This window comes from Oenanthe melanoleuca, chromosome 3 (assembly GCF_029582105.1).
Source record: "Oenanthe melanoleuca isolate GR-GAL-2019-014 chromosome 3, OMel1.0, whole genome shotgun sequence".
NCBI classification, from domain to species: Eukaryota; Metazoa; Chordata; class Aves; order Passeriformes; family Muscicapidae; genus Oenanthe; species Oenanthe melanoleuca.
In genome coordinates, this window is record NC_079336.1 from 92,893,138 (window position 1) to 92,916,074 (window position 22,937).

Here is a 22,937-nt window from a genome sequence, read left to right on the forward strand (position 1 = left end):
GTACTGGCTTTTATTATAACTGGGAGTTGCTCATACTTCACCTCTTGCAGCCTCTTTGAATCCTCTGTTTGACAGTTTCAAAAAGTGCCATGCAGGTTCTAATACACATTACACAGAAAGAGCTATTATAAAATTCCTGACTTTTTCTTGTTTGCACGACAAAAGGGGAATGGCAAATCCTCCAATTGGACCAGATAATCACTCTCCTGTGAAAAGCCTGCAATACACATCCTCTGTTTTCTTCTTAGCTGAGTTTCAAGTGTGTTTGGTCAAAAATTTTATTTTGGGCGTGAAGCCCATAAATCACCTTCCAATACACATTGGACAGTGAAGAGTCCTGGTGGATTTGGCATCAGCCGCAGGAGAAATCACATCCAGATACAGGAAGGTTGGGTGCTGCTGGAGCAATCAGACATTTTCATTTCATGTTGTCATGGTCTTTTGAACAACACTCACCTCAGAGTAGGACCAGTCTCTGGAGAAAAGACTTACTGTATGGGTAAATAATTATGGGATCATACCTTCTGACATAAGACAGAGACCATTAAAATCCATGGATTGCAGTTTTATCCAGGTGACCATATAAACCTAACAAATTCCCTGCTGGAACTGAGCTGGCCAACACTTAGAGAGCCCATTTGCAGAAAACATTGTCAGCCATCTGAGCATTGCTCAGGTGGTTTCCAAGGCTCTGACACAGCTCATTGTGTGAGCAGTTCTTTTGCCCTGGCCTCTGGGAATCAGCAATGTGCCATTTGGCTGGAGAGACAGTCCTGAGTGAAGAGCTGGGTGTATGGAGCTTTCCCAAAGGGCTGAAGGGTCACAAAGATTTCAGAAAGAAACCTTCCCTCCTATTTGGAAGCATGGGAATATATGACATGAGCAGAACGTGAAGCCAACAAACGAAGTGGATTATTTTTCACTGCTGTTTGTGTATTTTGAATTAATATACAAATACATGCCTAAAATTCATCTCTGGAGAAAGATGCTACACAAAGTGCAGGATTAAAGAATGCCCTCCCTTGGGCCATGTGCTATTATTTTGTAATCTGTTCCATTTTTGTATTAAAACTCTACTGAGCTAAATAAGGTGCCCTTTTAACATCTAACAGAGTTTTTATCATGCTTAAGAAGACAAGTTTCTTAAAAGGTTGTAAAGACAAAGTGAGCAGTAACAGGGGTGTTGAGTGGGGCTCTTTCAGACGGCTTTATTGCCTTCCCCTGAGTACAAAACAGGCTGCCTCCCTCGGCTGACACTTGTTTTAATGAGGGATGAGCCACAGCGGGGTGATTTTGTGCAAGTTCATTACATCTCATCCTCCAGCCAGACTGTCCTCAGGGCACACTATTCAGTCTAGGTATTGGGTGAGACTGGACAAATTTTAAATCATTTACAGAGGCATATAAAATCCAAAGGGCCTTTGATGCTGAAGACATTTGTATGTGAGCTCAGGTATGTGGCTGCTGGAGAGGATGAGAATCTGCCCCAAGTGCCATGGTCCTTCATGCTTTTATCAATCACATTTTATTTCTTCAATTCAATTCTCCTGGGATTGGTGCCAAAAATAGATTTCCACATCTTATGCCAGCAAAGAAAAGGGTGTAAGTTTCCAGTTCAAGTATTACAAGGTAAACATCCATCTCCTTACCCCAGCCTTCAGATCACCTTCACTCTCCAGAGACAGTGCTCTATTATGGCTGTTAACGGCATCCAAGATACTGATATTCTTAATCCATGCTGAATGTGGAATGGTGCAGTAGTTTCTTATGTTCACTGAGAAGTGATCTGCCTTTACATAAAGCCTTCTTCTTCTAAGCACGAGTATCATGAAACCCACAGGAATCCATGAAGAGTGATGGGATGTTTTTCTAAAATGTCACATCTGTACATCTTCCACCTTCTGTGATTCAGAAGCAGCATAAAAGGCCATAAATCATTCAACTGCTGTGATTCACTGCCCTGATTCATACACTTGATACAAATATTCAGAGATCAAAGTGGAACCTAATCCCCCCCCACCCCAAAGATTTAAATTATTTTTCAATGTTTGCCATTAAAAATGGACTTCCAGCTAAAGCTAAATCTTCTCCTGATTGATATTGGCTGTTTTAGGTAGCAAGTTCTCTGTAGTAAAGATTGATGAAGAATCATATGGCATAGCACATAAAGCAATGCATTCTGCATTTGTGTTTCCTCCCTAGCAAGGCTGAACAGGGGACACTGATTGCTCAGGGGGCTTCTGGGCAAATATTTACAGGGAATTTAAAAAAAATGGAAATTTCTTTCTCGTGAAGGAATCTGGGAGCCCCTTAAGCCTTCTTGTATTAACTTTGCAGTGGATGGAGGTGTTAAACTGGCATGTGTCTACCAACAAGGCAGTGATCCTTTTAAGTCCTTTGCTTCATCCCCACTTGTGAAATTTGTTGTGCCAGTGGGATGAGGCTGGCTATAAAACCCCAGCACCGGGGACCTCCATCCAGCTCGGGCAGCCTGCCAGCACATCTCTGCCGAGAGCAGCCCCAGGGAGATCCCGCCGTTCATCTCTGCCGGGCAGGGAGCTGCTTCACTGACAGAGGAGGATGGACCTGAGGTGTGCCGGGATGCTCTGCGTGCTCTGCCTCGTCCTCACGGTCCAAGCGTTTACCCAGGAAGCGCTCAAGGAGGTGGTGCTGAAGCAGCTGGGGCTGTCCGAGGTCCCTAAACTTCACCAGAGAGACTTGGAGAATCTGGTTATCCCAGACCACGTCAAGAACAAGTACATGTCCCTGCTGAAGCGCCAGAGGGTGAAGCGCCGCGCACTGCCGAGCCTGGCTGGTATCCTCAGGGGGATCCCGGGACACGCAGGTAATGTTTCTGCTGCTGGGAGCATCCCAGGCACCCCGCTGCTGCCAGAGGAATCTGCCAGGGCTCTGCCCCACGATGGGCAGAGATAAACTCCTGAGGGGAAGGGGAATGAGGGTCGGGTTTGGCTCCAAAGCTCAGCTGGGCAGAGGAGGTGTATGCAACAACGTGGTAAAGATTAGCAAGCACTCTGCAGCTGGAGAGGGGGTGCCGCAGTCCTTCCAAGCTGCTGGAGCTTGATAGAAGCCTTGGTACCCGAGGAACAGTCTGGGCAGGTGGGGGGGCTGGAAAAAATGAAAGCCATGTAGGTTTTGGGTGAAATCTGATAGGAATCACACCTCTTGGAGGATGCTTCACTCTCATCTCTGTATAGGTTTGTTTTTTACAGGAAAAATTATCAAGGAGGAAAATAGCCATACAGATACAATAATGGCAGTATAAGAGCACTCAGAGCTTATTGTGCTTTCAAAAGACATACACAGCACCCTGGGTAGCAAGTGAAAATAATTTTTCACTCTAAGTGGTGAAGTTTCCTGCTTTCATGCCCAGCACTAGCACATAGGTGCACATCTTTTGAGGTGTGCCCAATTGGGGGTCATATTCTGTCAGAGATTTAGTTCTTCCAGGCTATGCACAGACTCAGACATAGGAGAATAATTAGGGCATTTGCAAGACATTGATTCAAGTATGCATTAGAAAAGGTGTGTTTAGTGGCTGTCTCTGCCACAAGGGGACTGGGAGCATGGAAGGAATGTGCAGCAGGATGGCAGTGACAGGCCATCTTTTTTGTCCCCAACTGCACAGGTATGACAGGAGAAGTCCTCTACTCTGACACAACCACACGCCAGAAGCTGATGTTTGACATGGAGGGCAGAATACCTAAAAACAGCGAAGTCACAATGGCTGAACTGAAACTTTTCAAAAAGCCTCTGGACAGAGCAAACCTGCCTGCCAAGCAGTCTCACAGGCCCGTCTCCAACGCCAGAGTCAGCGTGTACTGGGTGCAGAGGCAGCACGATGGTACCAACAGGACCTCCCTGATAGATTCCAGGTAAAATAGGGGCCTCTGCTGCAGTTACAGAGTTTGGGTCCTCTGGGGTGCATTTGGGTATCATGTGGCTGTGCCTCAGCTCAGTCTGGTGTTTACATCTGTACAACCAGGCTACACGGCCTCTAAACCCAGAATGAGCTTGTAAGAGCAGGTATTATGCTAAGAATGCAATATGTGATGATTCTTTGAAATAATCTATGAAATGATGTCATGTACTGCTATGTCTTCCCCTCTAAAATCCCCCACCTGGTTCAATTTTCTGTCACTAACTCAAGTGGGTTACTGACTCCTGGTATTCTTTCCACTGGCCATTCATTAGTTGGTTTAAACAAGTAAGTAATGCAGAAAGCATCTGATTCTGTGATGGTGAGATCTGTGGAAGTTTTGCAACCCTTGAGGGCAGAACTAGACTAGACTAGAAAGTTATGGCCCTAATGCAACTCAGACAGGAGCAGATGGGAGCCTGGTGCTCACCAGGCTGTCATCACAAATACTGAGGCTGCACATAATCCTGCACCACCTATTATTTGTATGAGCATGTAGAGGGGGTTTTTTCTGGCCCTTCAGTGTGTTTTAGATCTGCATGCCGCTTTTTGAGGTGGCAGTTAACTGCTGTGGGTGCTCACCCAGATCAAAATGATCATCTAATCAAGGCAAGTGACAATCTACAGGCAGCAAATTATTCTGCTGCAATAACAGCGCTGCAAGCCCGGGATTTATCTGATGGGCTTTTCTAATGCCAAGCCCTTGTCATACAGGCTGGTTCCTATTCGTGAGTCGGGCTGGAAGAGCTTTGATGTGACCCAGGCCGTGCATTCCTGGCTGCGGAGCAGGAGGCGGGAGCCGATGCTCCTGGAGGTGTGGATCGAGGGGGAGAGGGTGGGCAGCTATGCCTCGGAAATGGCCAGAGCCGTGCGCTTCACCTCGCAGGACACCAAGGACAGAGCCCTAGGCAAGCCCGAGCTGGTGCTTTACACCCTCAACTTGGATGACTATGGGTATGTATGAAACCTAAATCTGTAATTTTGTCCCTGAATTATTGTTGGGGTGGGCATAGCCAGGGTAGGAAGCTCTTACCCTCCCAAGTGTTTACCAGCTGTGAATGGAGTAGCTAGAAAGCTACTGCTCAATACTCAAACAAACCCTGAGCACAGCCCAGGTTTCCTGTCTCAGAGTCCACCCGTGCTATTAGCAGCTGGGAGGATTTCTCCCACTTCCCAGTTTGCAGCTACAGCACTCATTCTCGTTTCTCCCTTGGTGTCCAGGAGCCCTGGGGACTGCAGGGAGGAGGCGGTGATGGGGAAATCCACCTGCTGCCGGCAGAAACACTACATCAGCTTCCGCGAGCTGCCGTGGGCGCAGCACTGGATCCTGGAGCCGGCGGGGTTCCAGGCGTACCGCTGCTCGGGGAGCTGCCTGCAGCCGCCCCGGTCCCGCCCGGGCTCCGGGCAGCGCTCCTGCGCCGTGGCCGGCAGCTCGGCGCTGCCCATCATCTACCTCGCCAAGAGGGGCAACCACACCGAGATTGAGGCGGCCGAGTTCCCCAACATGGTCGTGGAGAGGTGCAGCTGCGGCACGGACGGCGCGGCGCTGCTGTGACCAGGGGCTGGCCCGGGGTCACCGCGCATTCCCCGCAGCCCCCGAGGTCAGGGATGGAAGTCCTGGGCTGTTCCTGCCTGCAAGGGTTCGTGTCCCTGCTGCCCTGCAGGGAGAGTGCACTTAGAGGCGCCGGGCTCAGAGCAGCATGCATTTCACATACGTGAGGGAGCTTAGTGCTTCTCGGGGCCCCCTTGGTGCCAGCTAAACGTCACTGAATTTATTTCAGCCCCACCCTGGAGGATTGCAAACAGCTCCAGGCGAAAGGAGTGTGCCCATCACCAGGTGAAGAGCAAATGCGTGGGCTCAGCTTTTCATTCTTAGGCTGCTGAGTTTGGTCCTTGTCTGTGCAAGCTGTGTTTTTGGTGAGCTGGAGAGCAGAAGCACTTACATGTATATAATCTGTACACACACACACATTCACATATGTACAGAGTGTATGAATAAATGTGTGTTTTGTCTATATACTGGATATCTACATATTGGTTACATACATATATATATATGTACATAATATATTGCCTAGAGCTCAAAGGAATATATTTATGTGCATATGTATTGCATGTACATATACATATCTAGATGTACATAAAATATTATCTGAAACTCAAAGGATTATATTTTTGACCCCTGCACCAGGGGCTTAACCCAATTTTAGGCAGAATTTAAGAGTCCTGGAACCAACAGGAACATTAGGACTTAGGTTTGCTTGCATGGATAACAGCTTGTTTTTCTGATTCTGTATTACAGTTATTTCAATTTAGGGATATTTTTCAAGTTGTGTGTGCTTTCAAAATAAAGGAAAAAATAAAATACAAGTTTTAAAGTTGGCATGTGTTTGTTCTTAGATCTGAAAGTGGAGGGTAAAAGATCTGTCATACTTGTGTGAGTATCCAGTGCCCAGCTCCTATAAACATACACACAGTAGCTTCTCAGCTACCTGTGTGACCCCACCTTCTTCTGGGGAAGCTTATCTGCTCCCCCAGGGACTGGGCTGAATCAGCAGGCAGAGCAGAGCTTACACTGCCAGCGCTTCATCCTGAGCTGCTGCAGAGGTTAAGCCAACGCTTTCTTAAAGACAAAAGCTGGAGTCTTATCTGCCAGCAGGAGGTGATGCTCTCCTCGCGACCCGCAGCGGTGGCAGAACCAGCAGGGGTCAGCTGGAGCTGAAGTGCGGGGAGGGATGAGCTGCCTCCCATCCCTTTCCTGCCCAGGGAACCTGACCCTTCCTGTTGGGCATCTGGCCAACACATACCCTGGAGAAACGCTATGATAATGTGGTTTAATCCCTCTGTGAACTGTTCTGAACTGCTGGGCAGGATGTCACCATGCTGATGATTTCCACCTTCATGTCAAACTCTTCGGTTCATAACCCACTGAGATGGCAGTGGCTCTGGAGACGAAGCATTTGCTGCTGACCATCCCTCTTGGATGGTGGGATGTGGTCCCTGAGGCTCTGCTTGAACCTGCTGCTGGTGCAAGGACTCTGAAATGTGTTTGTCTGACTAGACAGGTGACCATGGACCAGGGGAGAAGAGGGGCCTGTTTGACTCTGCAGCAGCTGTGTGTCGTCCATCAGGAAGATGTGAGTATTCCTGCTGCTCTGCAGCACCCCAGGTCTGATATATCACCCAGGCAACTCTGCCATCCCCTCATGGGTAGGCTGGCACCTCTCACTTGTGGAAACAGCTGTGGCAAAATGTGACTCACCATTCACCAGCGCTGGCCTGCAGCACCATGGGTCGCTGGAGTCAAAGTTGGATGAGCCGGAATGATCTCTGGCCGTTCTCTTCTCATGACAATGTAGGATCCATCTTAATGGCATCGGCATTCAGCCCCAGGTCCTCTCCACCCAGCTCGGGGCAGGGCATAGCCTGAAGGCCAGGAGCTCAGCTATCACCGCCAAGAACAAAGCCCATCATCTAGCCGCACACTGAGCCTGGGAAGAAAGTGTTTGAGCTGCTTGCTGCCTGAGAATGAAGAGCATTAACTCTGGCTTCCCCCCAGCCTCCAACACTTGGACTTCAGACATCATTGGTCCTCCATCCCAGGAGAAATTCCATGCAGTGCAGTTTGGGGCAGGTTGTTGTGGGAAATGGGGAGCAGAGCATCACCGGAGCAGCGGGGTGGACGAGGCTCTTCCCCTCCACCAGGATCCCGTGTCCGCGCCTCTTGCTCTGAGTCCGGCTGCCTTTGCTCGGGTGTCCTGTGGATAGGAGGTACCCAGAAGCGAGCGGTGGGTCTGTGTGCATGTGTGTGACACCTGGAGGGCGGGGACGGGGAGGCGGTGGCCAAGGAGACCCGGTGTTACTGTGGGGAGAACTGTGGGTATTGCAGGGTGCAAATCTGTGAGCTATACAGCCCTGCCTGCCCTGCTGCCTGCATGGACACCTGCATTTATTGCTAGGGCAGCTGTACAGATGTCACAGCATCTCTGCTGGGGCTGGCTTTGAGCTTACATTTGGACTGAAGCTCCCAATTTTGGGGAGACAGGACACCACTCCTCTTAATTCCAGCTGGCTTTGCAATGAAAATGTTGCAGTCTCTGATGTCCAGAGACTTCTAAACTGCAAACTGCTGGGCAGAAGGCTGTGGATGAAATACTGCCACACCCGGGGCTTTTTCATACATCAGCCCATGCTACAGGTAATTATCTCCCAGCCTGTCATCTTCAATCCAGGCTGCATTTGCTGTGACACCTTCTGTGTGCCGCTTGCATGGGTACAGCTTGTAATGCACACGAAGGCTGCCAAGCTGTCATGTTCTCCTTTCTGGCTGAGCAGCACCACAGTCTCTGAGGAAAGGCAGAACATCTCTCATACCTGGCAGCAGTGTGGTTCAACACTGTCATTGATGCTCTGCTGTAATAAAATAAAAAAGAAGAGCATCGCAGGGGCGTAAAGAACCACATGTAGCCAGAAACTATTTTAAAATAAGGAAAGGTATTTTAAGGTAAAAATAGTGTTAAACCATCAGGCATCCTCCTGCACTGCTGAAAGCACAGAGCACCCAGGTGCTGCTCCAGGAGCAGGAGGTGTGTGTATTCTTCACGTGGAGGGCTTCAACAGCCCTGTTAGTCCCACACTCCAGCTCAGGTTCTTGTGAGTGTTCGCGTGGCAGCGCCTGAGCTAAATCTTATCAGAGGCATGAGCTTATCATGAGTGTGAGCTCTGGCTGGCCCTCATGGCACTGCTCACAGGGTGACCTTCAACGGCCTGGAGTAGCTAATGGAGCTGGACATGGGGTCTGGAGCTGGTCCTATCAGTCTCAGGAAAGCTTTCCTTAAGAGAGAGCCCTGGCCATGCCAGCAGCACTTTCTCTCTCCATTATTTGTGCTCGTTATCTCCATTCTAGGAAAGAGAGCAGAAGTTTCAAGCCACATTAAAGCCACTGCTAGCTGGACTGCATTGCCCTATGTGATCTTTCCATGGTTTCATTTAAACCACGGCTGCTTTCCCATTTTCTTTCAAAATCTGTGAGAAGTTGTGGCTTTTCCCATCTGGTGAGGCCTTATTTCCTCTCCCTCTCTTGTTTTTTTCCCTTTTGCACTTCACAGACCCCTAGCAAGGGTGTCTGACACTTTGCCTTTCAGGGCAGCCTTCTAATTGCCTGTGTAAATGGAAAATCAGATGCCCAATCCACATCACAGCAAAGGTGATAATCAGGGAGCTCCTCTGCCTTTGGCTGGCAACAGCTGGAGTCTGGGAAAGGAGAACCCAGGGCAAACAGGGGTGGGGAGGTGACAGGAGTAGCAGGGAGTATGACAGAGATCCTGCAGGACTTTGATGTTTTTAGAGGACTTGGGCTCCTCTGTCCACTCCTGGAGCAGGTGTAGGAGAATAGGATGAACAACATCAGCACATTCCAGAATAAAAAAGAATTAAAAGCTCTTTGTGACTGCTGCATCTGGCCTGTGCTCTGCAGATGCTTGGGCACTCCAGAACTGCTGGGGTGCTTTGGTTCCCTGTGGTAAAACCAGCAGGTGCAGAATGGTCAAGAATGAGTTTATAACCATGGCAGGAAATAGTAAATTCTCTGGAGATACTGTGCACTGGAAAGTCATATCAACAATCCACAGGTCTCAGTATTCTTTTTTTTTTTTTTAATAACTGTTAAATCAGGGTGGATTTTTGTTTGTTTGGGTTTTTTTTTCCCTAAAATATTTATTAATTTTGTTTTAAAGTTTCTCCTAAGTTTATTTATTTCTCCTAAAGTTTATTTATGGTTTCTCCTAAAGTTTATTTATGGTTTTCCTGTTTACATTTTTATTTCTGATTTTCTCAGTTATGGCAAACCTGCCTCTTTGAAAGCCTGCCTGGAGTGCCTGTATCCCTCTGAAAGTCTCTTTTCTGTTTGCTGAAAATGAATTTCCATCAGTTCATAATCATACTTCCCAGCTTCCTGCCAGTGGTCAGTAGCCCTGTCACCCCTGGGAGGTGCCAGGTATTTATTGGATGAAGGGTACAGCATCTCACTGGCCATATATTGCCATCTATAACCACTAGACCTCAGAGAATGGTTTAGGTTGGAAAAAACCTCCAGGATCATCGAGTCCAACCATTAACCCAGCACTGCCAAGGCCACCACTAAACCAAGGCCCACAGGTACCTGCAGGGATGGTGATTCAATCACCTCCCTGGGCAGCCTGTTCATGTTTTCACTGAGGTGTGTGCTTTTCCCAGCAGATGTTTCACAAGCTGGCTGCCTCCTTATAAACATTCCTTTCCATACAGCCCAGACAGGTCTTTCAAGAGCTCCTCCTTCCTTTCTGCCCTGCGAGTTTTTGTGCAAATTCCTGATTCCTTGTGCCTGGTTAGAGGCACCCAGGGAAGGCAGCAGGGAGAAGCAGGACAGGCAGGTGGTGCATTCAGGCCGCTGGATATTTTCCAAGCATGCACAGCTGCTGGCTCTAAACCCAGACTAACTACCCTGGATTAGCCCAGCCCCTAGCAGGGCTGGAAAGCAGTGCTGCCTGTCCAGCCCCTCCTCTACAGCTGGGTGAGGTCGGAATTGTCCCCTCCCTCCCTTCAGGTGTCATTAGGCATGTTAATCTGCAAAGCCACCCTAATTGCTCAGCTGTAACCAAAGCCGAGCCAGCTGAGGTGGCGATGCTAACAGGGGTGCAGGCGTTACCATTTCCAGTTAAATGTTTCGGAGAAAGCTTTAGGATTTAAAAATAGCACCTTCCCGAGAACAGGCATGGCTACAAACAAACCTTTCAAAGGGTATCAATTTCCGGAAAGCAAAACGTCGGATAAGGACGAGCTGCGGGGGGATCAGAGGGGTTGATGGTGGCTTTCAGGAACAGGCAGAACGGCGCAAAGGTGACCCGATGTCCCTGCTCCTCAGCGGGACTCGGTCAGGCGCCCTGTGCTGAGGGGCGAGGCTTTGTCAGCGCTGCTGGAAGCGGACACATCCTCCGTGTCAGTCCAGTGCCACCTACAGCAGCCAGAGCAGCATCGGCAGCACTCGGCAAACCAATGGGAGCAATTCCAGCGGGCTCCAGCAAGAGGTGTTTACATGAGTGGCTTTTGAGGAACTTATTTATTAGGACCGTGCAGGTGAGGACAATGGGATGGAGCCTTTTGGTTGAGGGCCGGCAGCTTTTGTTGTGTCTGCCGGTGGTGATATTTCTAAACCTCCACCAGTTCCTTTCCTGATGCTTTGTGTTTTAGATGTACTCATCTTTCTTTCCAGGGAAGAGATGGATCCATATGAAATAAGGAAAAGCCCTCCCTCAGGCTCGTGCCAGTATTTTCACTCATTACTTTTTCAGTCAGTAACTCTGAAATGCTTAGGTGTTTGAAATATAAGCATTTTAAATGACACTTCAGAAGTGTGATTTCTCTAAGTCACACCATTTGCTTTTTGGGGAAGCGATTCTGTGAGAGAATGAACCTTTTCTCTGGGAAAATATTCACAGTTTTGGTCCATATACAGTCAGAAACATCTTTAGAATCTAAAGCTACATAAATACTCAGGCTGCAAGCTGCATCATCCTCTGGCCCCGGACTAGAAAGATCACCTCTATCCTGAGGCCACTCTCTCCTACAGAAATAGCCCATATAACACTGGAACAGTTTCAAGTTTTATTTATTTATTTTCAATTGTTGACTTTCAAGGTACAGCTGCTGCCCTCTAAGATAGATGTAGGGCATTTCTTTTAATTTTGGCACTACTGAAGACACAGGTGGTCAACAGAGTTTGGTGCTAGTGGTGGTTTAAAATATCCTAGTTCTTCTTCACAACCAGTGCTTTTATGTAATCCTGCTTCTGTTGTGCTGGCACAAACTTGTTAGACCCACATCAGGGAACTGATTTGGTTTAACAAGGAACCCATAACACTAAAGGGAAGTAGATGACACACAGGGTAGGCCTGGAAGTGGTTGCATCAGTACAACTGAATCAAGAGAGCAACTACAGTGAGAGGAAATAAACTGGGTAGGAGTTGCTGCCAAAACACACCGTTAACATGGTCAATTCACTTTTGCCCCACACTCCCCCTCCCATACTAGAGGAGCTTGAGTGTGCTCAAAGAGCTGAAGGCTCTCTTGTCCCACACACTGTCCCTGCCTTTTAGAGAGCTGGTTTGCCACCCAGGCAGGGACTACCAGCATCTAACATCCCCACCCAATGGATTTACACCAGTAAAACTTCAACATGACCTCCCAAGCACCCTCCATCCCAGTTTCCTAATGAAACTTTCAGTAAACACACCCATTTCCTTTCCTCACAGAGTCCACTTGTCCTGTCACAACTTCCATGAGATGTGATTTGCAGAGCCTCAGTGCTTCTCTTCTCCCTCCAATACACTGTGGAATAGATCCCATAGACAGCACTGTGTCTATGATATCCTTCCCACCTGTCTATCCTTTCCACAACTCCTTGAGGTGCTAATAAAGGTTGTGGATGTGAGTTCAGAAGCTGGGGATACTCAGTTGAAAGGATACCAAGAGCTTTTATTTAATGACATCAAATACACATGCAAAAAAGGTAAATATTCCCAAATCTAACCAGAAGATTTCCCTTTAGGGGGCTTTGCAAATAGGGATGGCTTGATCTGGTCTCTAGACAGACCTCTCACTGAAAAAAGCCTTGCAGCTCTTTCCTTTAAAGTGCCTCCACATTTCAGTCCCAAAGACATCAATCCCATCTTCAGCTTCTCCAAACCCAGGGCTTCCAGTTCAGCAGCAGAGTTGAATGCCAGCAGGTCTATAGGTTCTACCTCCTGAAAAGAGAAAAACATTAGAGAAAAACAGGAGTTCAAGAAGCATTTGGACAATGCTCTTAGGCACAAGGTATGATTCTTGGGGCTGTCCTGTGCAGGCCCAAGAGCTGGACTTTAACTCTTGTGGGTGCCTTAGACCTCAGAAGATTCCATGATTATCTCCAGGAAAGCTCAACACTCCCAAGAAAACTGAATGAAAAACAACAGTTCACCATCTTGCCCAGCAGTTCAGCAGCTTAACCTCAGCTCCCAGAGGCACAGCAAAGCTGACAGCCCCTTTTTAGCCTAATGCAGAATACAATCAATATACCTCCAGCAGGACAGGAAGGAGGATGAAAAGTTATTTCTAATGCAGTTATACTGAAATTAAAGAAATAGATTAAAAGCATCTGTTTTTAGTAAGATTAACCCCAAAAAAACAAGTTAAAAAGTTCACATCTCATCCTGCCACTAAAAGAATACATGGATTAAAATTTTGTCTTCAAAGGAAATTGGTATATTTGCAAACTGACTGAGGGTAAAAAGGACCCCTACAGATAGTCTAGTCCAATCCCAGGGTCTTGTCTACAAAAAAAACATGGAATAGATGGGATACTTCAAATGCTGGAATTTACTAACACACTATATGACACCAAAATCTAAGTAAAAACAGCAGTGGGAATGAGAGCACTCCCCTTATCACTCAGCAAAAACCAATTCTTGCCAGCAGAATCAGAGCCTTTGTTCTGCTAAGCACACAAAAACCCAACTGCTTGCCTCATTATTCTCACCCTACTTAAAAAAAAAGGTCATCAAGGACTACTATAAAAATATTTCCACCTGCAATAACAATCTGCCACAGCATTGGTGGAGTTTCCTGTTCTAGGAATAGAAAGTCTCACAAATACTGAGCAAAAAGTAAACAGTGAAGAATGGTAAACATCCTGTTCAAAACTTGCCAGCTCTAATAGTACAGTAGATGACAAAGCTCTAATTGATCAGATTATATCCTTGGTCTTTTCCCCACTGAACTGCAATAAACTTTCACACATCACAGTTCAGTTGTTGCCAGTGGCAGACTTTCCACCCAAGGTGAAAAAAGGCAGAAAATTCCAGTAACTCCCTAGCCTGAAAAGACCCATAAAGCAGAGCTGTTGGCATCTTGGGCTACCAAGGATCAGTTGGCTTTCATCAATCCAGTGGGAAAAGCTACACTGCTGAAGCTTGTTTGCTTCTTCAGTTCTAAAAGCAGCTGAAGACACATTTTGTACTGCTTCATACTTACTGTGCTCTGTGACTGGTTTGTTTCCTGTGCCTTAGCAGGAACGTGTTCTTGCTCTTCTTTCTGAGCTTGAATCACTCCATTCTTTCCCTGGGTTTCTTCCTTTGAGGTCTCTGTCATTTTGCTGTTTTCTTCAGACAGAATTTCAGCCTGCCCAGCTGTGCAAACCTCTCCCTGCAGATCTCTTCCAGGACAGTCTGGCTGCTCCAATGGTTTCTCACTTGCACTGGTAGATGGACTGTCCTCTGCTGAAGCCACAGAGCTGCTTGAACATTCATCTGAATTCCCAACACTTTCATTAGCACTGCTGCCTGATGGATAACTTCTGTCAGATGTACAAGGGGAGTCATCCTTGTTGTCATCCTCACAGCCTGAGCCTGTGGCCTCATCCAATCCTGGCCTGATATAGAGAATATGTTTCCTTATAACTAATTTTTTAAAATTGCCACATTTCTTTTTCCAAAACCCACTTCAGAGAGATATATAAGGAGCTACTTAAACTAGCTATTTAGACTAGTTTAGTTAATGGAACAGCTGTTGATACTAAAAGCACCTACAAATGCCCAAAACAGGTATTACAGCATTCCCAATACAGAAATGACTGGAATGTTTGACTTCTCTTTCATGTTAAATTAGCTGAAAGATGCCAGGGGAAAAAAATAATCTTTTTAAGTTCGTTGTAAATATAATTAATTTATGAAGAAAAGGACATTAGGAAGCAGAAGAATATAATAATTTAGAAGAGGTGGGGGAATAAAGTGTCTATTTTTGCAAATGAAGTTTTTCTGCTCCGTCTGAGACAGAATTATAGGAATGCAGAAATGTTTACTTTCAGTTCCTTGATTTAATCAGTTCAGTTTTCTTATTTCTACTAAAGTCTACATCTCAGACTAGACTCTGCTTACTTGTATCTAACCTTTCATCCTTTTTCAGGGTTAAGACTGGAGTATAAAAGCAAGGCATAACTCTTACCAAGGACATTTTCTTTTTTCAGATTTTGTTTCGCTCTTTCCAGGCTCACCCAGACGCTTCCGACTCTTGCCACTTTCTGATGATGCTGCTTTGCTGGCAATAACCTGCAGGCCTTCAAAATAAATTTGAAAGTGAATTTCATCAGGACAATTCATGTATGCTGTAAATACTACTTATCTTTTCACTTGAGATGCAATTTAAAACACTAATGGAAAGATAGAGACTCAAAGCTTGAACATAAACTGAGTAGCAGAAAAAGCTTTCCTACGTGGATTTACTAAGGCACAAAGTCAATTAAAATTGGATTCCTGAACTGAACTATCAGGTTCTTCATCCCATTCAGCCTCAAGTTTCACTATCTAGCTGACAGGAAGAGAACAATATAGGGATAAATAAAGGAACTACAAAAACCAGGAAGTGAAACAAGGTATTCTGCAGCTGGATCCAATGTCTAGTTTTTACAGTTTCACTGTGTAATTCTTACAGCTCAGCTAGCAACACCACCTTCACAGAATCTGGCTCTTATTACAAGGTGACCTAGCAAAGCAAGGTGAAGCATCACTTGTATCATGTCACGCTGTTCAACGCAACAGACACTGCAGACAAAGAGGAAAAATGAATCAAGCAAATTTAACTGAGATTTAAGATTCCGTTGTATGGAAAGAAAGCAATTCTTTTATAAATGCTGCTGCTGGGGTGAGGCTAGGGAGGCTGTGGGGCAGAGCAGGCGGGGCAGGGCAGTACCGATGCGCAGGGACTCCTCCTGGCGCTCGGCCATCTCGCGGTACTGCCGCTCGTACTCGGGGTCGGTGAACGTGTGCCGCGGCTCCGCCAGCTTCCGCTGCAGCCGCTCCAGCCGCCGCTGCTCCTTCTCCGCCTCCCGCTCCGCCTGCTTCTTCACCCACTCGGCCATCCTGCACGCACACACCAAAACAGCGTCTGGGGTAACGCCAGCTCGCTGCTTTGCTTTGCCTGCTAGGATGGGAAAACACAACAGCACCCAGCGGAACTGCTGAGGAAACACAGACTGTGGTACAGGAGCAGGGTTTATTCCGAACACCAGGAGCAGGCCTTACGCTTTCTCGTGATTGACATCCCGCAGTCTCCTCCCACTGAGATCTCGACAAGCCTCTCTGTTGGTTGTCTTCTCAATCTGAGCGCCAAGGGCTCGCAGCATCGACCCAAAGCCTTCCAAAGGAAAAAAAAGTTATCAGGAGTCAGCTGAACAGAAACACCTCATCAATACAAGCAGTCTGGCTTAGGTTGAATTCTTTAGTTCTTTGGCTACTGAGATCTTGGCATTTATGGGTTTTTTTTAAAGTAGAAGATAAAGACAATTAGGTCACGTAACACACTCAAATCACAGACTATTTGTACCTGAAATATTTGTCCTAAGTGACTACTGAATGAAACTTAGCAGCCTAAGATGACAGGTCCTTTTCAACACAATTTCAACTCTGAAGTCACTTTGGTGCATGTTACAGGTTTCTACTATTAATGATAAGCTGAAAAGGGATGTGAGGAAGATCTGGACTTCAGCTTCCCTGGTCAATCCTCAGCTTTGCACAAACACTTTGGTTTTAGCTCAGAGATTCTGTATCAGTCATACACACAACAAGAGATCTGTCAATATCTGAGGACTCCTGCTATCAGCATAGACTACAACACAGCAGAAGTTTTTTTACCTAAGAATCTAATCACCAGCAAGCAGAATAAACAACAAACCTCCTTTTCCACCACAAAGTCTCGGCTCCAGGCTATAAATGACTCCACTCTGCAACTCATCTTCATCGCTGGCCAGTCGCCCATTACACTTCACATACAAGCTTTCTTCTGGGATGTTCTAAAAACACAGCAAAACTGAGTCAGATCAATCAGCCAGAGAAAATGAAACATTCTGACAAAAGAAAATAATTAAGCAGTTGTGTTTCCTTCCTTCCAGAGGGGAGGCAAAAAAATCAGACAATCTGAAAAGCATGGACATTCGCTAACAGTGCTCGTTATAATTCCTGGTTACCAAAGGATTGAACACAGTCTAAATCAGGTTGTAAACATGAACAGCAAAAAGTTATACTATGGGAAAAATTCAGAAACAACCTGTGATGTAACCTGCCCATAACCTTCATTCCCGGTCCTTCAGTGCCACAGGTGGAAAGGAGATAGAACCCAGGAAAGAGAGGAGGAGGGAAGGTATTTTTAGGATTTCTTTTACCTCTCATAATCTTATCCTGATTTTGACTAGTAATAAATTAAGTTCATTTCCCCAAGTCGAGTCTGTTTTGCCCGTGATCCCCCGCTCTTATCTCAACCTTTGACCCTGTGATAATTGATAAATGATTCGTGTTAATCATAGAAGTTTTGGAGTTTGCATAAACCAGAATGCATAAAATAAGAAAAGAACATGGACCTAGGTAAAGGGAAATATGTGATTAAACCCACTCTGTTTAAATCCCCCTGTTATGAATATTGTGTATACCAGTTTGTAAAAGCAAAAGAAAAGGTTTTCCATAGTCTAAAAGGTTTTTTTTCAGAATCAGATTTCCTGCCTTTGTGTGATCAATCACAAACTATCTGCTAAAGATCAGACTTCCCACTTCTGCTGTTCTTTATCTACCAAGACCAGATGGTTACATGACCAATTGTCCGGAGAGCTGTCCCACAGAAGTTTGGAAGTTTCTTTGACCACCACTGCTTACCTGGCAGAATTACCATAAGAAAACAATAACAATTATTGATTACTACAAGGAAAACTATAGTATAAAAAGGAGCTGCAAACCAAGTTCGATGGAAGCGTGCAGTGGGCAGTGACCCCTCACGTTTTCCCCAGCGCTGCTTGCTCTGTCTATATAAAATAAACCAATCTAAATTTTGCTAAATATCGAGACTTTTGTTTGTCATTTATAACGACCCCTTTTGTTACATTTTCTCTCCCCTGGAGGGATAGAGCGGCTTTGGGGTGCGCCTGGAGTCCTGCCAGGGTCAACCCACCACAGTGTGTACGTATATATATAAAAACAAACACTATATATCTGATGTAGATAATAAGCTACAGGGCTCACTTAGAGCAAGCCCTCCTGCTCAGCTAAGCGACAGCGAGGTGCGCACAGGCGGGCACGGCGCCTGCCCGTCCTCACGGCGGCCGGGCCCGGGCAGCGGGCGGCCCGATCAGCGCTTCCCGATGCCGGAGGGCCCCGCACCGCCTCGGCCCCCCGCTCGCCCGGCACTCACCAGCTCCCGGGCGCGGTCACGGCGGAGGCAGAGCACGGAGCCGCCCCCGGGGGGCAGCGGCAGCGGCCGCGCCCGCGGCCCCAGCGGGTCCCGCACCCACAGCGGCTCCGGCCCCAGCGCCGCCATCGCTCCGGCGCCGTCACGTGACGCGGAAGGGGCGGGGCGGGGCGAGGGGGCCGCGCTCACGCCCCTCAGCCCCGCCCGGCGCCTCGCCGCCTGCTCTTAGCTCGTTTATATCTCGTTTTATCGCTCGGGGCTCCTTGTGTGAGGGGTTAAAGGCGGATCCGAGGAGCCCCGCCGTTCCAATTCACTCGCCAGGGTGTGCAGCCTTCCCAGAGCCCGTCACGGGACAGCGGCGGGAAGGGGAGCGCTCGCGCCCCCTCAGGGAAGGAGGAACCCGGAAAGTGCAGGAATGGCAGCGGAGAAGGGCAGCGCTGCCTTGTCCGGCCAAACGGCGAGGATTTCACGCGAGTATTGGCAGGGCGATGGAATCCGTCGCTGTGGATTCTTCGCCTTGTTTACTCCCACATGCGGCTTTGCATAGTGGTGGGAGCAGGCCCGGAGCTCTGGTATCTGGGGGCGATCCCAGACATGAGGGCACACTGGGAGATAAATTCATCGGGAGCTGCTCTGCGGAGAAGGATTGGGGGTTGTGGTGGGTGAAAGGCTGGACACGAGCCAGCAGTGTGTACTTCCAGCCCAGAAACCCAAACACATCCCGGGCTGCTTCAGGACAGCTGGCAGGTCGGAGGAGGCGTTTCCCCCCTTTCCCCTCAGGACACCCCACCTGCAGTGCCGTGCCCGCCTCATCCTCAGCACAAGGAAGGCAGCGTGTTGGAGCGGATCCAGAGGAGGCCAGGAAGGTGCTCAGTGCAGCTGGAGCTATGAGGACAGGCTGATACAGCTGGGGTAGCTCAGCCTGGAGAAGAGCAGGCTCTGGAGAGGCCTCGTTGCAGACTTCCAGTACTTAAAGAGCTTATAGAAAAGAGGCAGAGACGGATAGTGATAGGACAAGGGGGATTTGTTTTGAACTAACAGAGCAGAGATTTAGATTAGATGTTAGGAAGGAGTTCTTGTAAAGAATGCCAGAGAAGCTGTGGATGCCCCATCCCTGGACGTGCTTAAGGACATGTTTGATGGGCTTCTGAGCAACCTGGTCTAGTGGGTGGCATCCCTGCCCATGGCAAGGGGTTGGAACAAGATGGTCTTTAAGGTCCCTTCCAACTCAAGCCTTTCTATGATTCTACGATTCAATTACACGTCACATAAAATGTATTTAAATCAGTTGATCTGCAGCGGGAGTCCACAATCAGCTCTTCATGATATGTGGCAAGTACCTGTAAGCAGGAGGCTGAAGAATTGGTTGGGGGGAAAAAAATCACCCTTCTACTTGTCCAGGAAAATATGTATATAGAGGTATGATGGTCATTCAGGCAGTGGAACCACTGCATTCTTTGGTGGTTCCAAATCTATATAACCATCCAGACAGAGGATATTTGAAGGCAGGTTGCTCCCAAATGTCTCTGGTAGGAATTGTTTCAAGCATTAGCAAAGGTGTAGTTGGACTGCCCTGAGACCTGCAGTGTGGTGCACCTGATCTCCACTCCCTGCACTCACCTGCAGTACCTTTTTGTTTAATAGCAGCATGGGCAAGGACTGTTGCTCACATCTGCCCACTTCAGGTGTATCCTCACCGGAGCTGGGGGCTTCACTGCCAGTGTGGCACCTGGCACCCTGAAAATCCCTGCTGGCAAGTGAGATAGGCTCCTGTGCTGGAGCCTGCAGCTGAATTAAGCATGGTGCTGTTTTGGAAAGGTAGGGGTTGTGTCTGAGCTGCTTGGCTGTTCCCAAATTTTGGTGATGCTGCTGTTCAACCCTTTCAGCCTGCTGAAGAGCCGTGCTGCCTGGCCAGGCCTGTGCCAGCATGGATAAGTGGCTCTCATGCCTGGCTGTCTTAAACTGATGTGATAAAGAAGGAGGAAGCTGGGAAACAAAGAGGCAGAGAGATGACTTGAAGTGGAGACTTCAAAATGTAAACAAATGAGTAATAACTTAATTAAGGGGATCTCCCGATGAGTTTGTCTTGGCCTACTCACAAATCAAACATCACCCACCATTTCTTACACTATAATTTTAGCTAAAATGTTTTTTGTAAAGGATTCTGACCCAGTCCAGACAATCCCTTACTGCCTTTTTTTGGTACAACAAGTTGATATTTCTGAATTATGTGTCATGTTGACACAGTGGAACCATTGAAACCCTATGTGCCTGTAGCCTGCAAAAGCTGTGGTTATTTTTTGCTGGATCAGGTCCAAATTCAGTTGACATTGTGTTTTAAGTCACGTGGTACAGCTTGTTTCACTTATAATCACATGCCATACCTGTGGCATGCCACCTGATATTAACTTCCACCAGATTTGGGGTATTTTTATTCATTTGCAGTATCTGATTGAAATGTAATTGGTGAACTGTGAGGTATTTATGTATACATATGCAGATGAATAAGTATTTTCTTCAATCTGTGGGATTTCACTTGCATTCTGAGGACATGAATCATTTCCTCCCCTGAAAGTCCTGTTCTTGGCATGGAGGGTGTGGAGCTTGCCAGTGCAGGCCAAATTAGGTGGAGGTGTCCAGGAAAGAGTTGGGCCATAGAGCTGCCCTGTGGATGTTCTGTATCAGTGTAATCCACAGGTTGTTTGAGCAATGTTTCAGTCTACTCTTTTATTTCTGGGGTTTTGTATCATCTCAGTGAAACATGGATCTAAAAAGAGGCCCCACTGCATCCTGAGAGAAGTCCATCCATGACAGCATTCCTAATGCTGACACCTGGGTTCTGCCTGCAAGTTGGAGCTGTTGTACCCTGCAAGCAGGAGAGCTGATGGCAGTGGAGCTGTGCTGACACAGATCAAACCCTTTGCAGATCCTACATCGCTGCCTTACAGTGATGGTTTTGGGTTTTTTTACACCTTACAGGTGGTTTTGGGTTACTAATGCCATTCTCTGTCCAGTGCTGGGGTCTGTGGCTGGGTGATTGTACCTGTGAGACTTGCCCAGATCCTTGCACATAGTCAGACTACAAGCAAGCAGCATTTAACAAGCAGAGGAGTGATTTTCTCTCAGCTCAGCCCTACAGCAGACCCAGCTCTCAGGATTTATGCAACGCCATTTAGCTGGTTCATGTCAGTGGGCGAGTGTTCCTGTGTCTCTTGTTCTTGATTATGCTTCTATTCCTAGAACTCATCAAGAGTCTATTGCCTTGCTCCTCACAGAAAAGTCTAAATAAGTCAAAAGGGCTGTTATTATAATTTCCCATTTGAAATGTATTTTATGAGAAGTGCTTTTCTCTTGGTAAAACAATGAATACTTTCTGATTCTGCAGTGGTGCTTTAGACTTAATAAATCAAGCTTGCCACTTTTCATTTAGAGAGGATTTCACAGACATAGTTAATTAAACCTGAGAGTATCCTTGTGAGATAAATAAGTACTCTGACTATTTCAATGGTGACACTCAGGCAAACTGGTTATTCTGCCTTATCAAATCAGTCAAAGGATCAAGTCTAGAATTTAAAACTTCCTGCTATCTTGACATGATTTAGGAGATGAGACCACCCATCCTTTTTGTATTTCATCCTGATATCCATGTGTGTGATGCCTAAGATAGCAGGTTCTGTGGCCTGCAGGATGCAGTGTGGGAGCCCAGGCTGTGGTCTGCTTCAAATCTGTTACTTGATTTGACATGGAACACAGATTTTTCAGTCTATCTGAAACCATCAGAAGTGTTACTGTCATAACACTGCTATTCATTCACTTGTTCATTCATTCACTCTCATTGTTTTCTCCAGTGTGTTCCACTTTAATGGTGGTTTCAATGCTTTCCAGGGTATTTTAATGGTCTGTCAAGGATCACATTATGCAAGACTGTAATGAGGAAAGAGTAAGGTACTCTTTCCTGGCCCTTGTCTTCTGATCTGCACCTGAAAGAAGTGGGAGTGGGAGTGAAGAACACAAAACCAGTTGTTCAGGAGGGGCCCAGATTAGCAAGGATGGGTCAAGAGTTGTTCTGATAAAAATTCAGTGTTTCTCACTTCTAAAAATGCTCCTGGACACAGGTAAGAGAAAGGATGAAAGACTTCACTAAGAGTATGAAACACATGCTTATGTTCCTTTTAGAATATTCTAAGTGTGCAGAGATGTTAACAAAGGTGAATTTTGTCCACTGAGGTAATTTTCAAAATTTGAAAACACATCCTTAAAGAGTGAGGGGTTTTATCGGCCAGGCAGTCAGTCATGTTCTATCATAAATATATGGAACTGGATCATCTGGATATATTTTCTTTTACATTTTAATGGTATCCCAAAGGGCAAATTCCACATAATATATCTGCAATTAAAAATTTGTTGCATGCTTTAATATTATTTTTCTATGAATAAGGGCAGGATGAAAAGAAACCTGTGTATTCATGTTCTTAGGACAATAACTAAGAGGGTGTATGACGTGAGGGAACATTTTTTATATCAGACAATAGGATACTATTTTGGCATAACATACTGTTTGACAAAAATGTAATTAACTGTAATGAATCTAAGTTGATATTTGCAAGTGCAGTTCCCTGCCAAATGTCAATAATCAGTTGCATCAGTTTCTGGGGCTTGATGGGGAGAGACAGGGTGTTAAGATACCTGATACTGGGATGAGAGCAGGTGGGGGAGAAATGAAAGAATGTTACTTGTACATTGTATGAATGCAATAGCTACT

At 46.6% G+C, this 22,937-nt stretch overlaps 2 protein-coding genes across 2 annotated transcripts; one reads left to right on the top strand and one right to left on the bottom strand.

Annotated features, from left to right (window-relative positions):
- The first annotated feature begins 2,580 nt into the window (after nucleotides 1-2,580).
- On the top strand, nucleotides 2,581-5,898 carry LOC130251395 (left-right determination factor 2-like). Its single transcript, XM_056487978.1, has 4 exons — nucleotides 2,581-2,845; nucleotides 3,647-3,893; nucleotides 4,652-4,891; nucleotides 5,159-5,898. Exons 1-4 carry the CDS (start codon nucleotides 2,581-2,583, stop codon nucleotides 5,490-5,492), a joined length of 1,086 nt encoding a protein of 361 aa, XP_056343953.1. The 3' UTR covers nucleotides 5,493-5,898.
- Nucleotides 5,899-12,427: 6,529 nt separating this feature from the next.
- Nucleotides 12,428-18,339, bottom strand: SDE2 (SDE2 telomere maintenance homolog). The gene is made up of 7 exons (XM_056487977.1): nucleotides 18,179-18,339; nucleotides 16,676-16,793; nucleotides 16,027-16,138; nucleotides 15,695-15,864; nucleotides 14,951-15,062; nucleotides 13,982-14,378; nucleotides 12,428-12,717 (listed from the first exon to the last, which is right to left on the bottom strand). The coding sequence occupies exons 1-7, from the start codon at nucleotides 18,302-18,304 to the stop codon at nucleotides 12,499-12,501; spliced, it is 1,254 nt and encodes a 417-aa protein (XP_056343952.1). The 5' UTR covers nucleotides 18,305-18,339; the 3' UTR covers nucleotides 12,428-12,498.
- Between the last annotated feature and the right edge of the window lie 4,598 nt (nucleotides 18,340-22,937).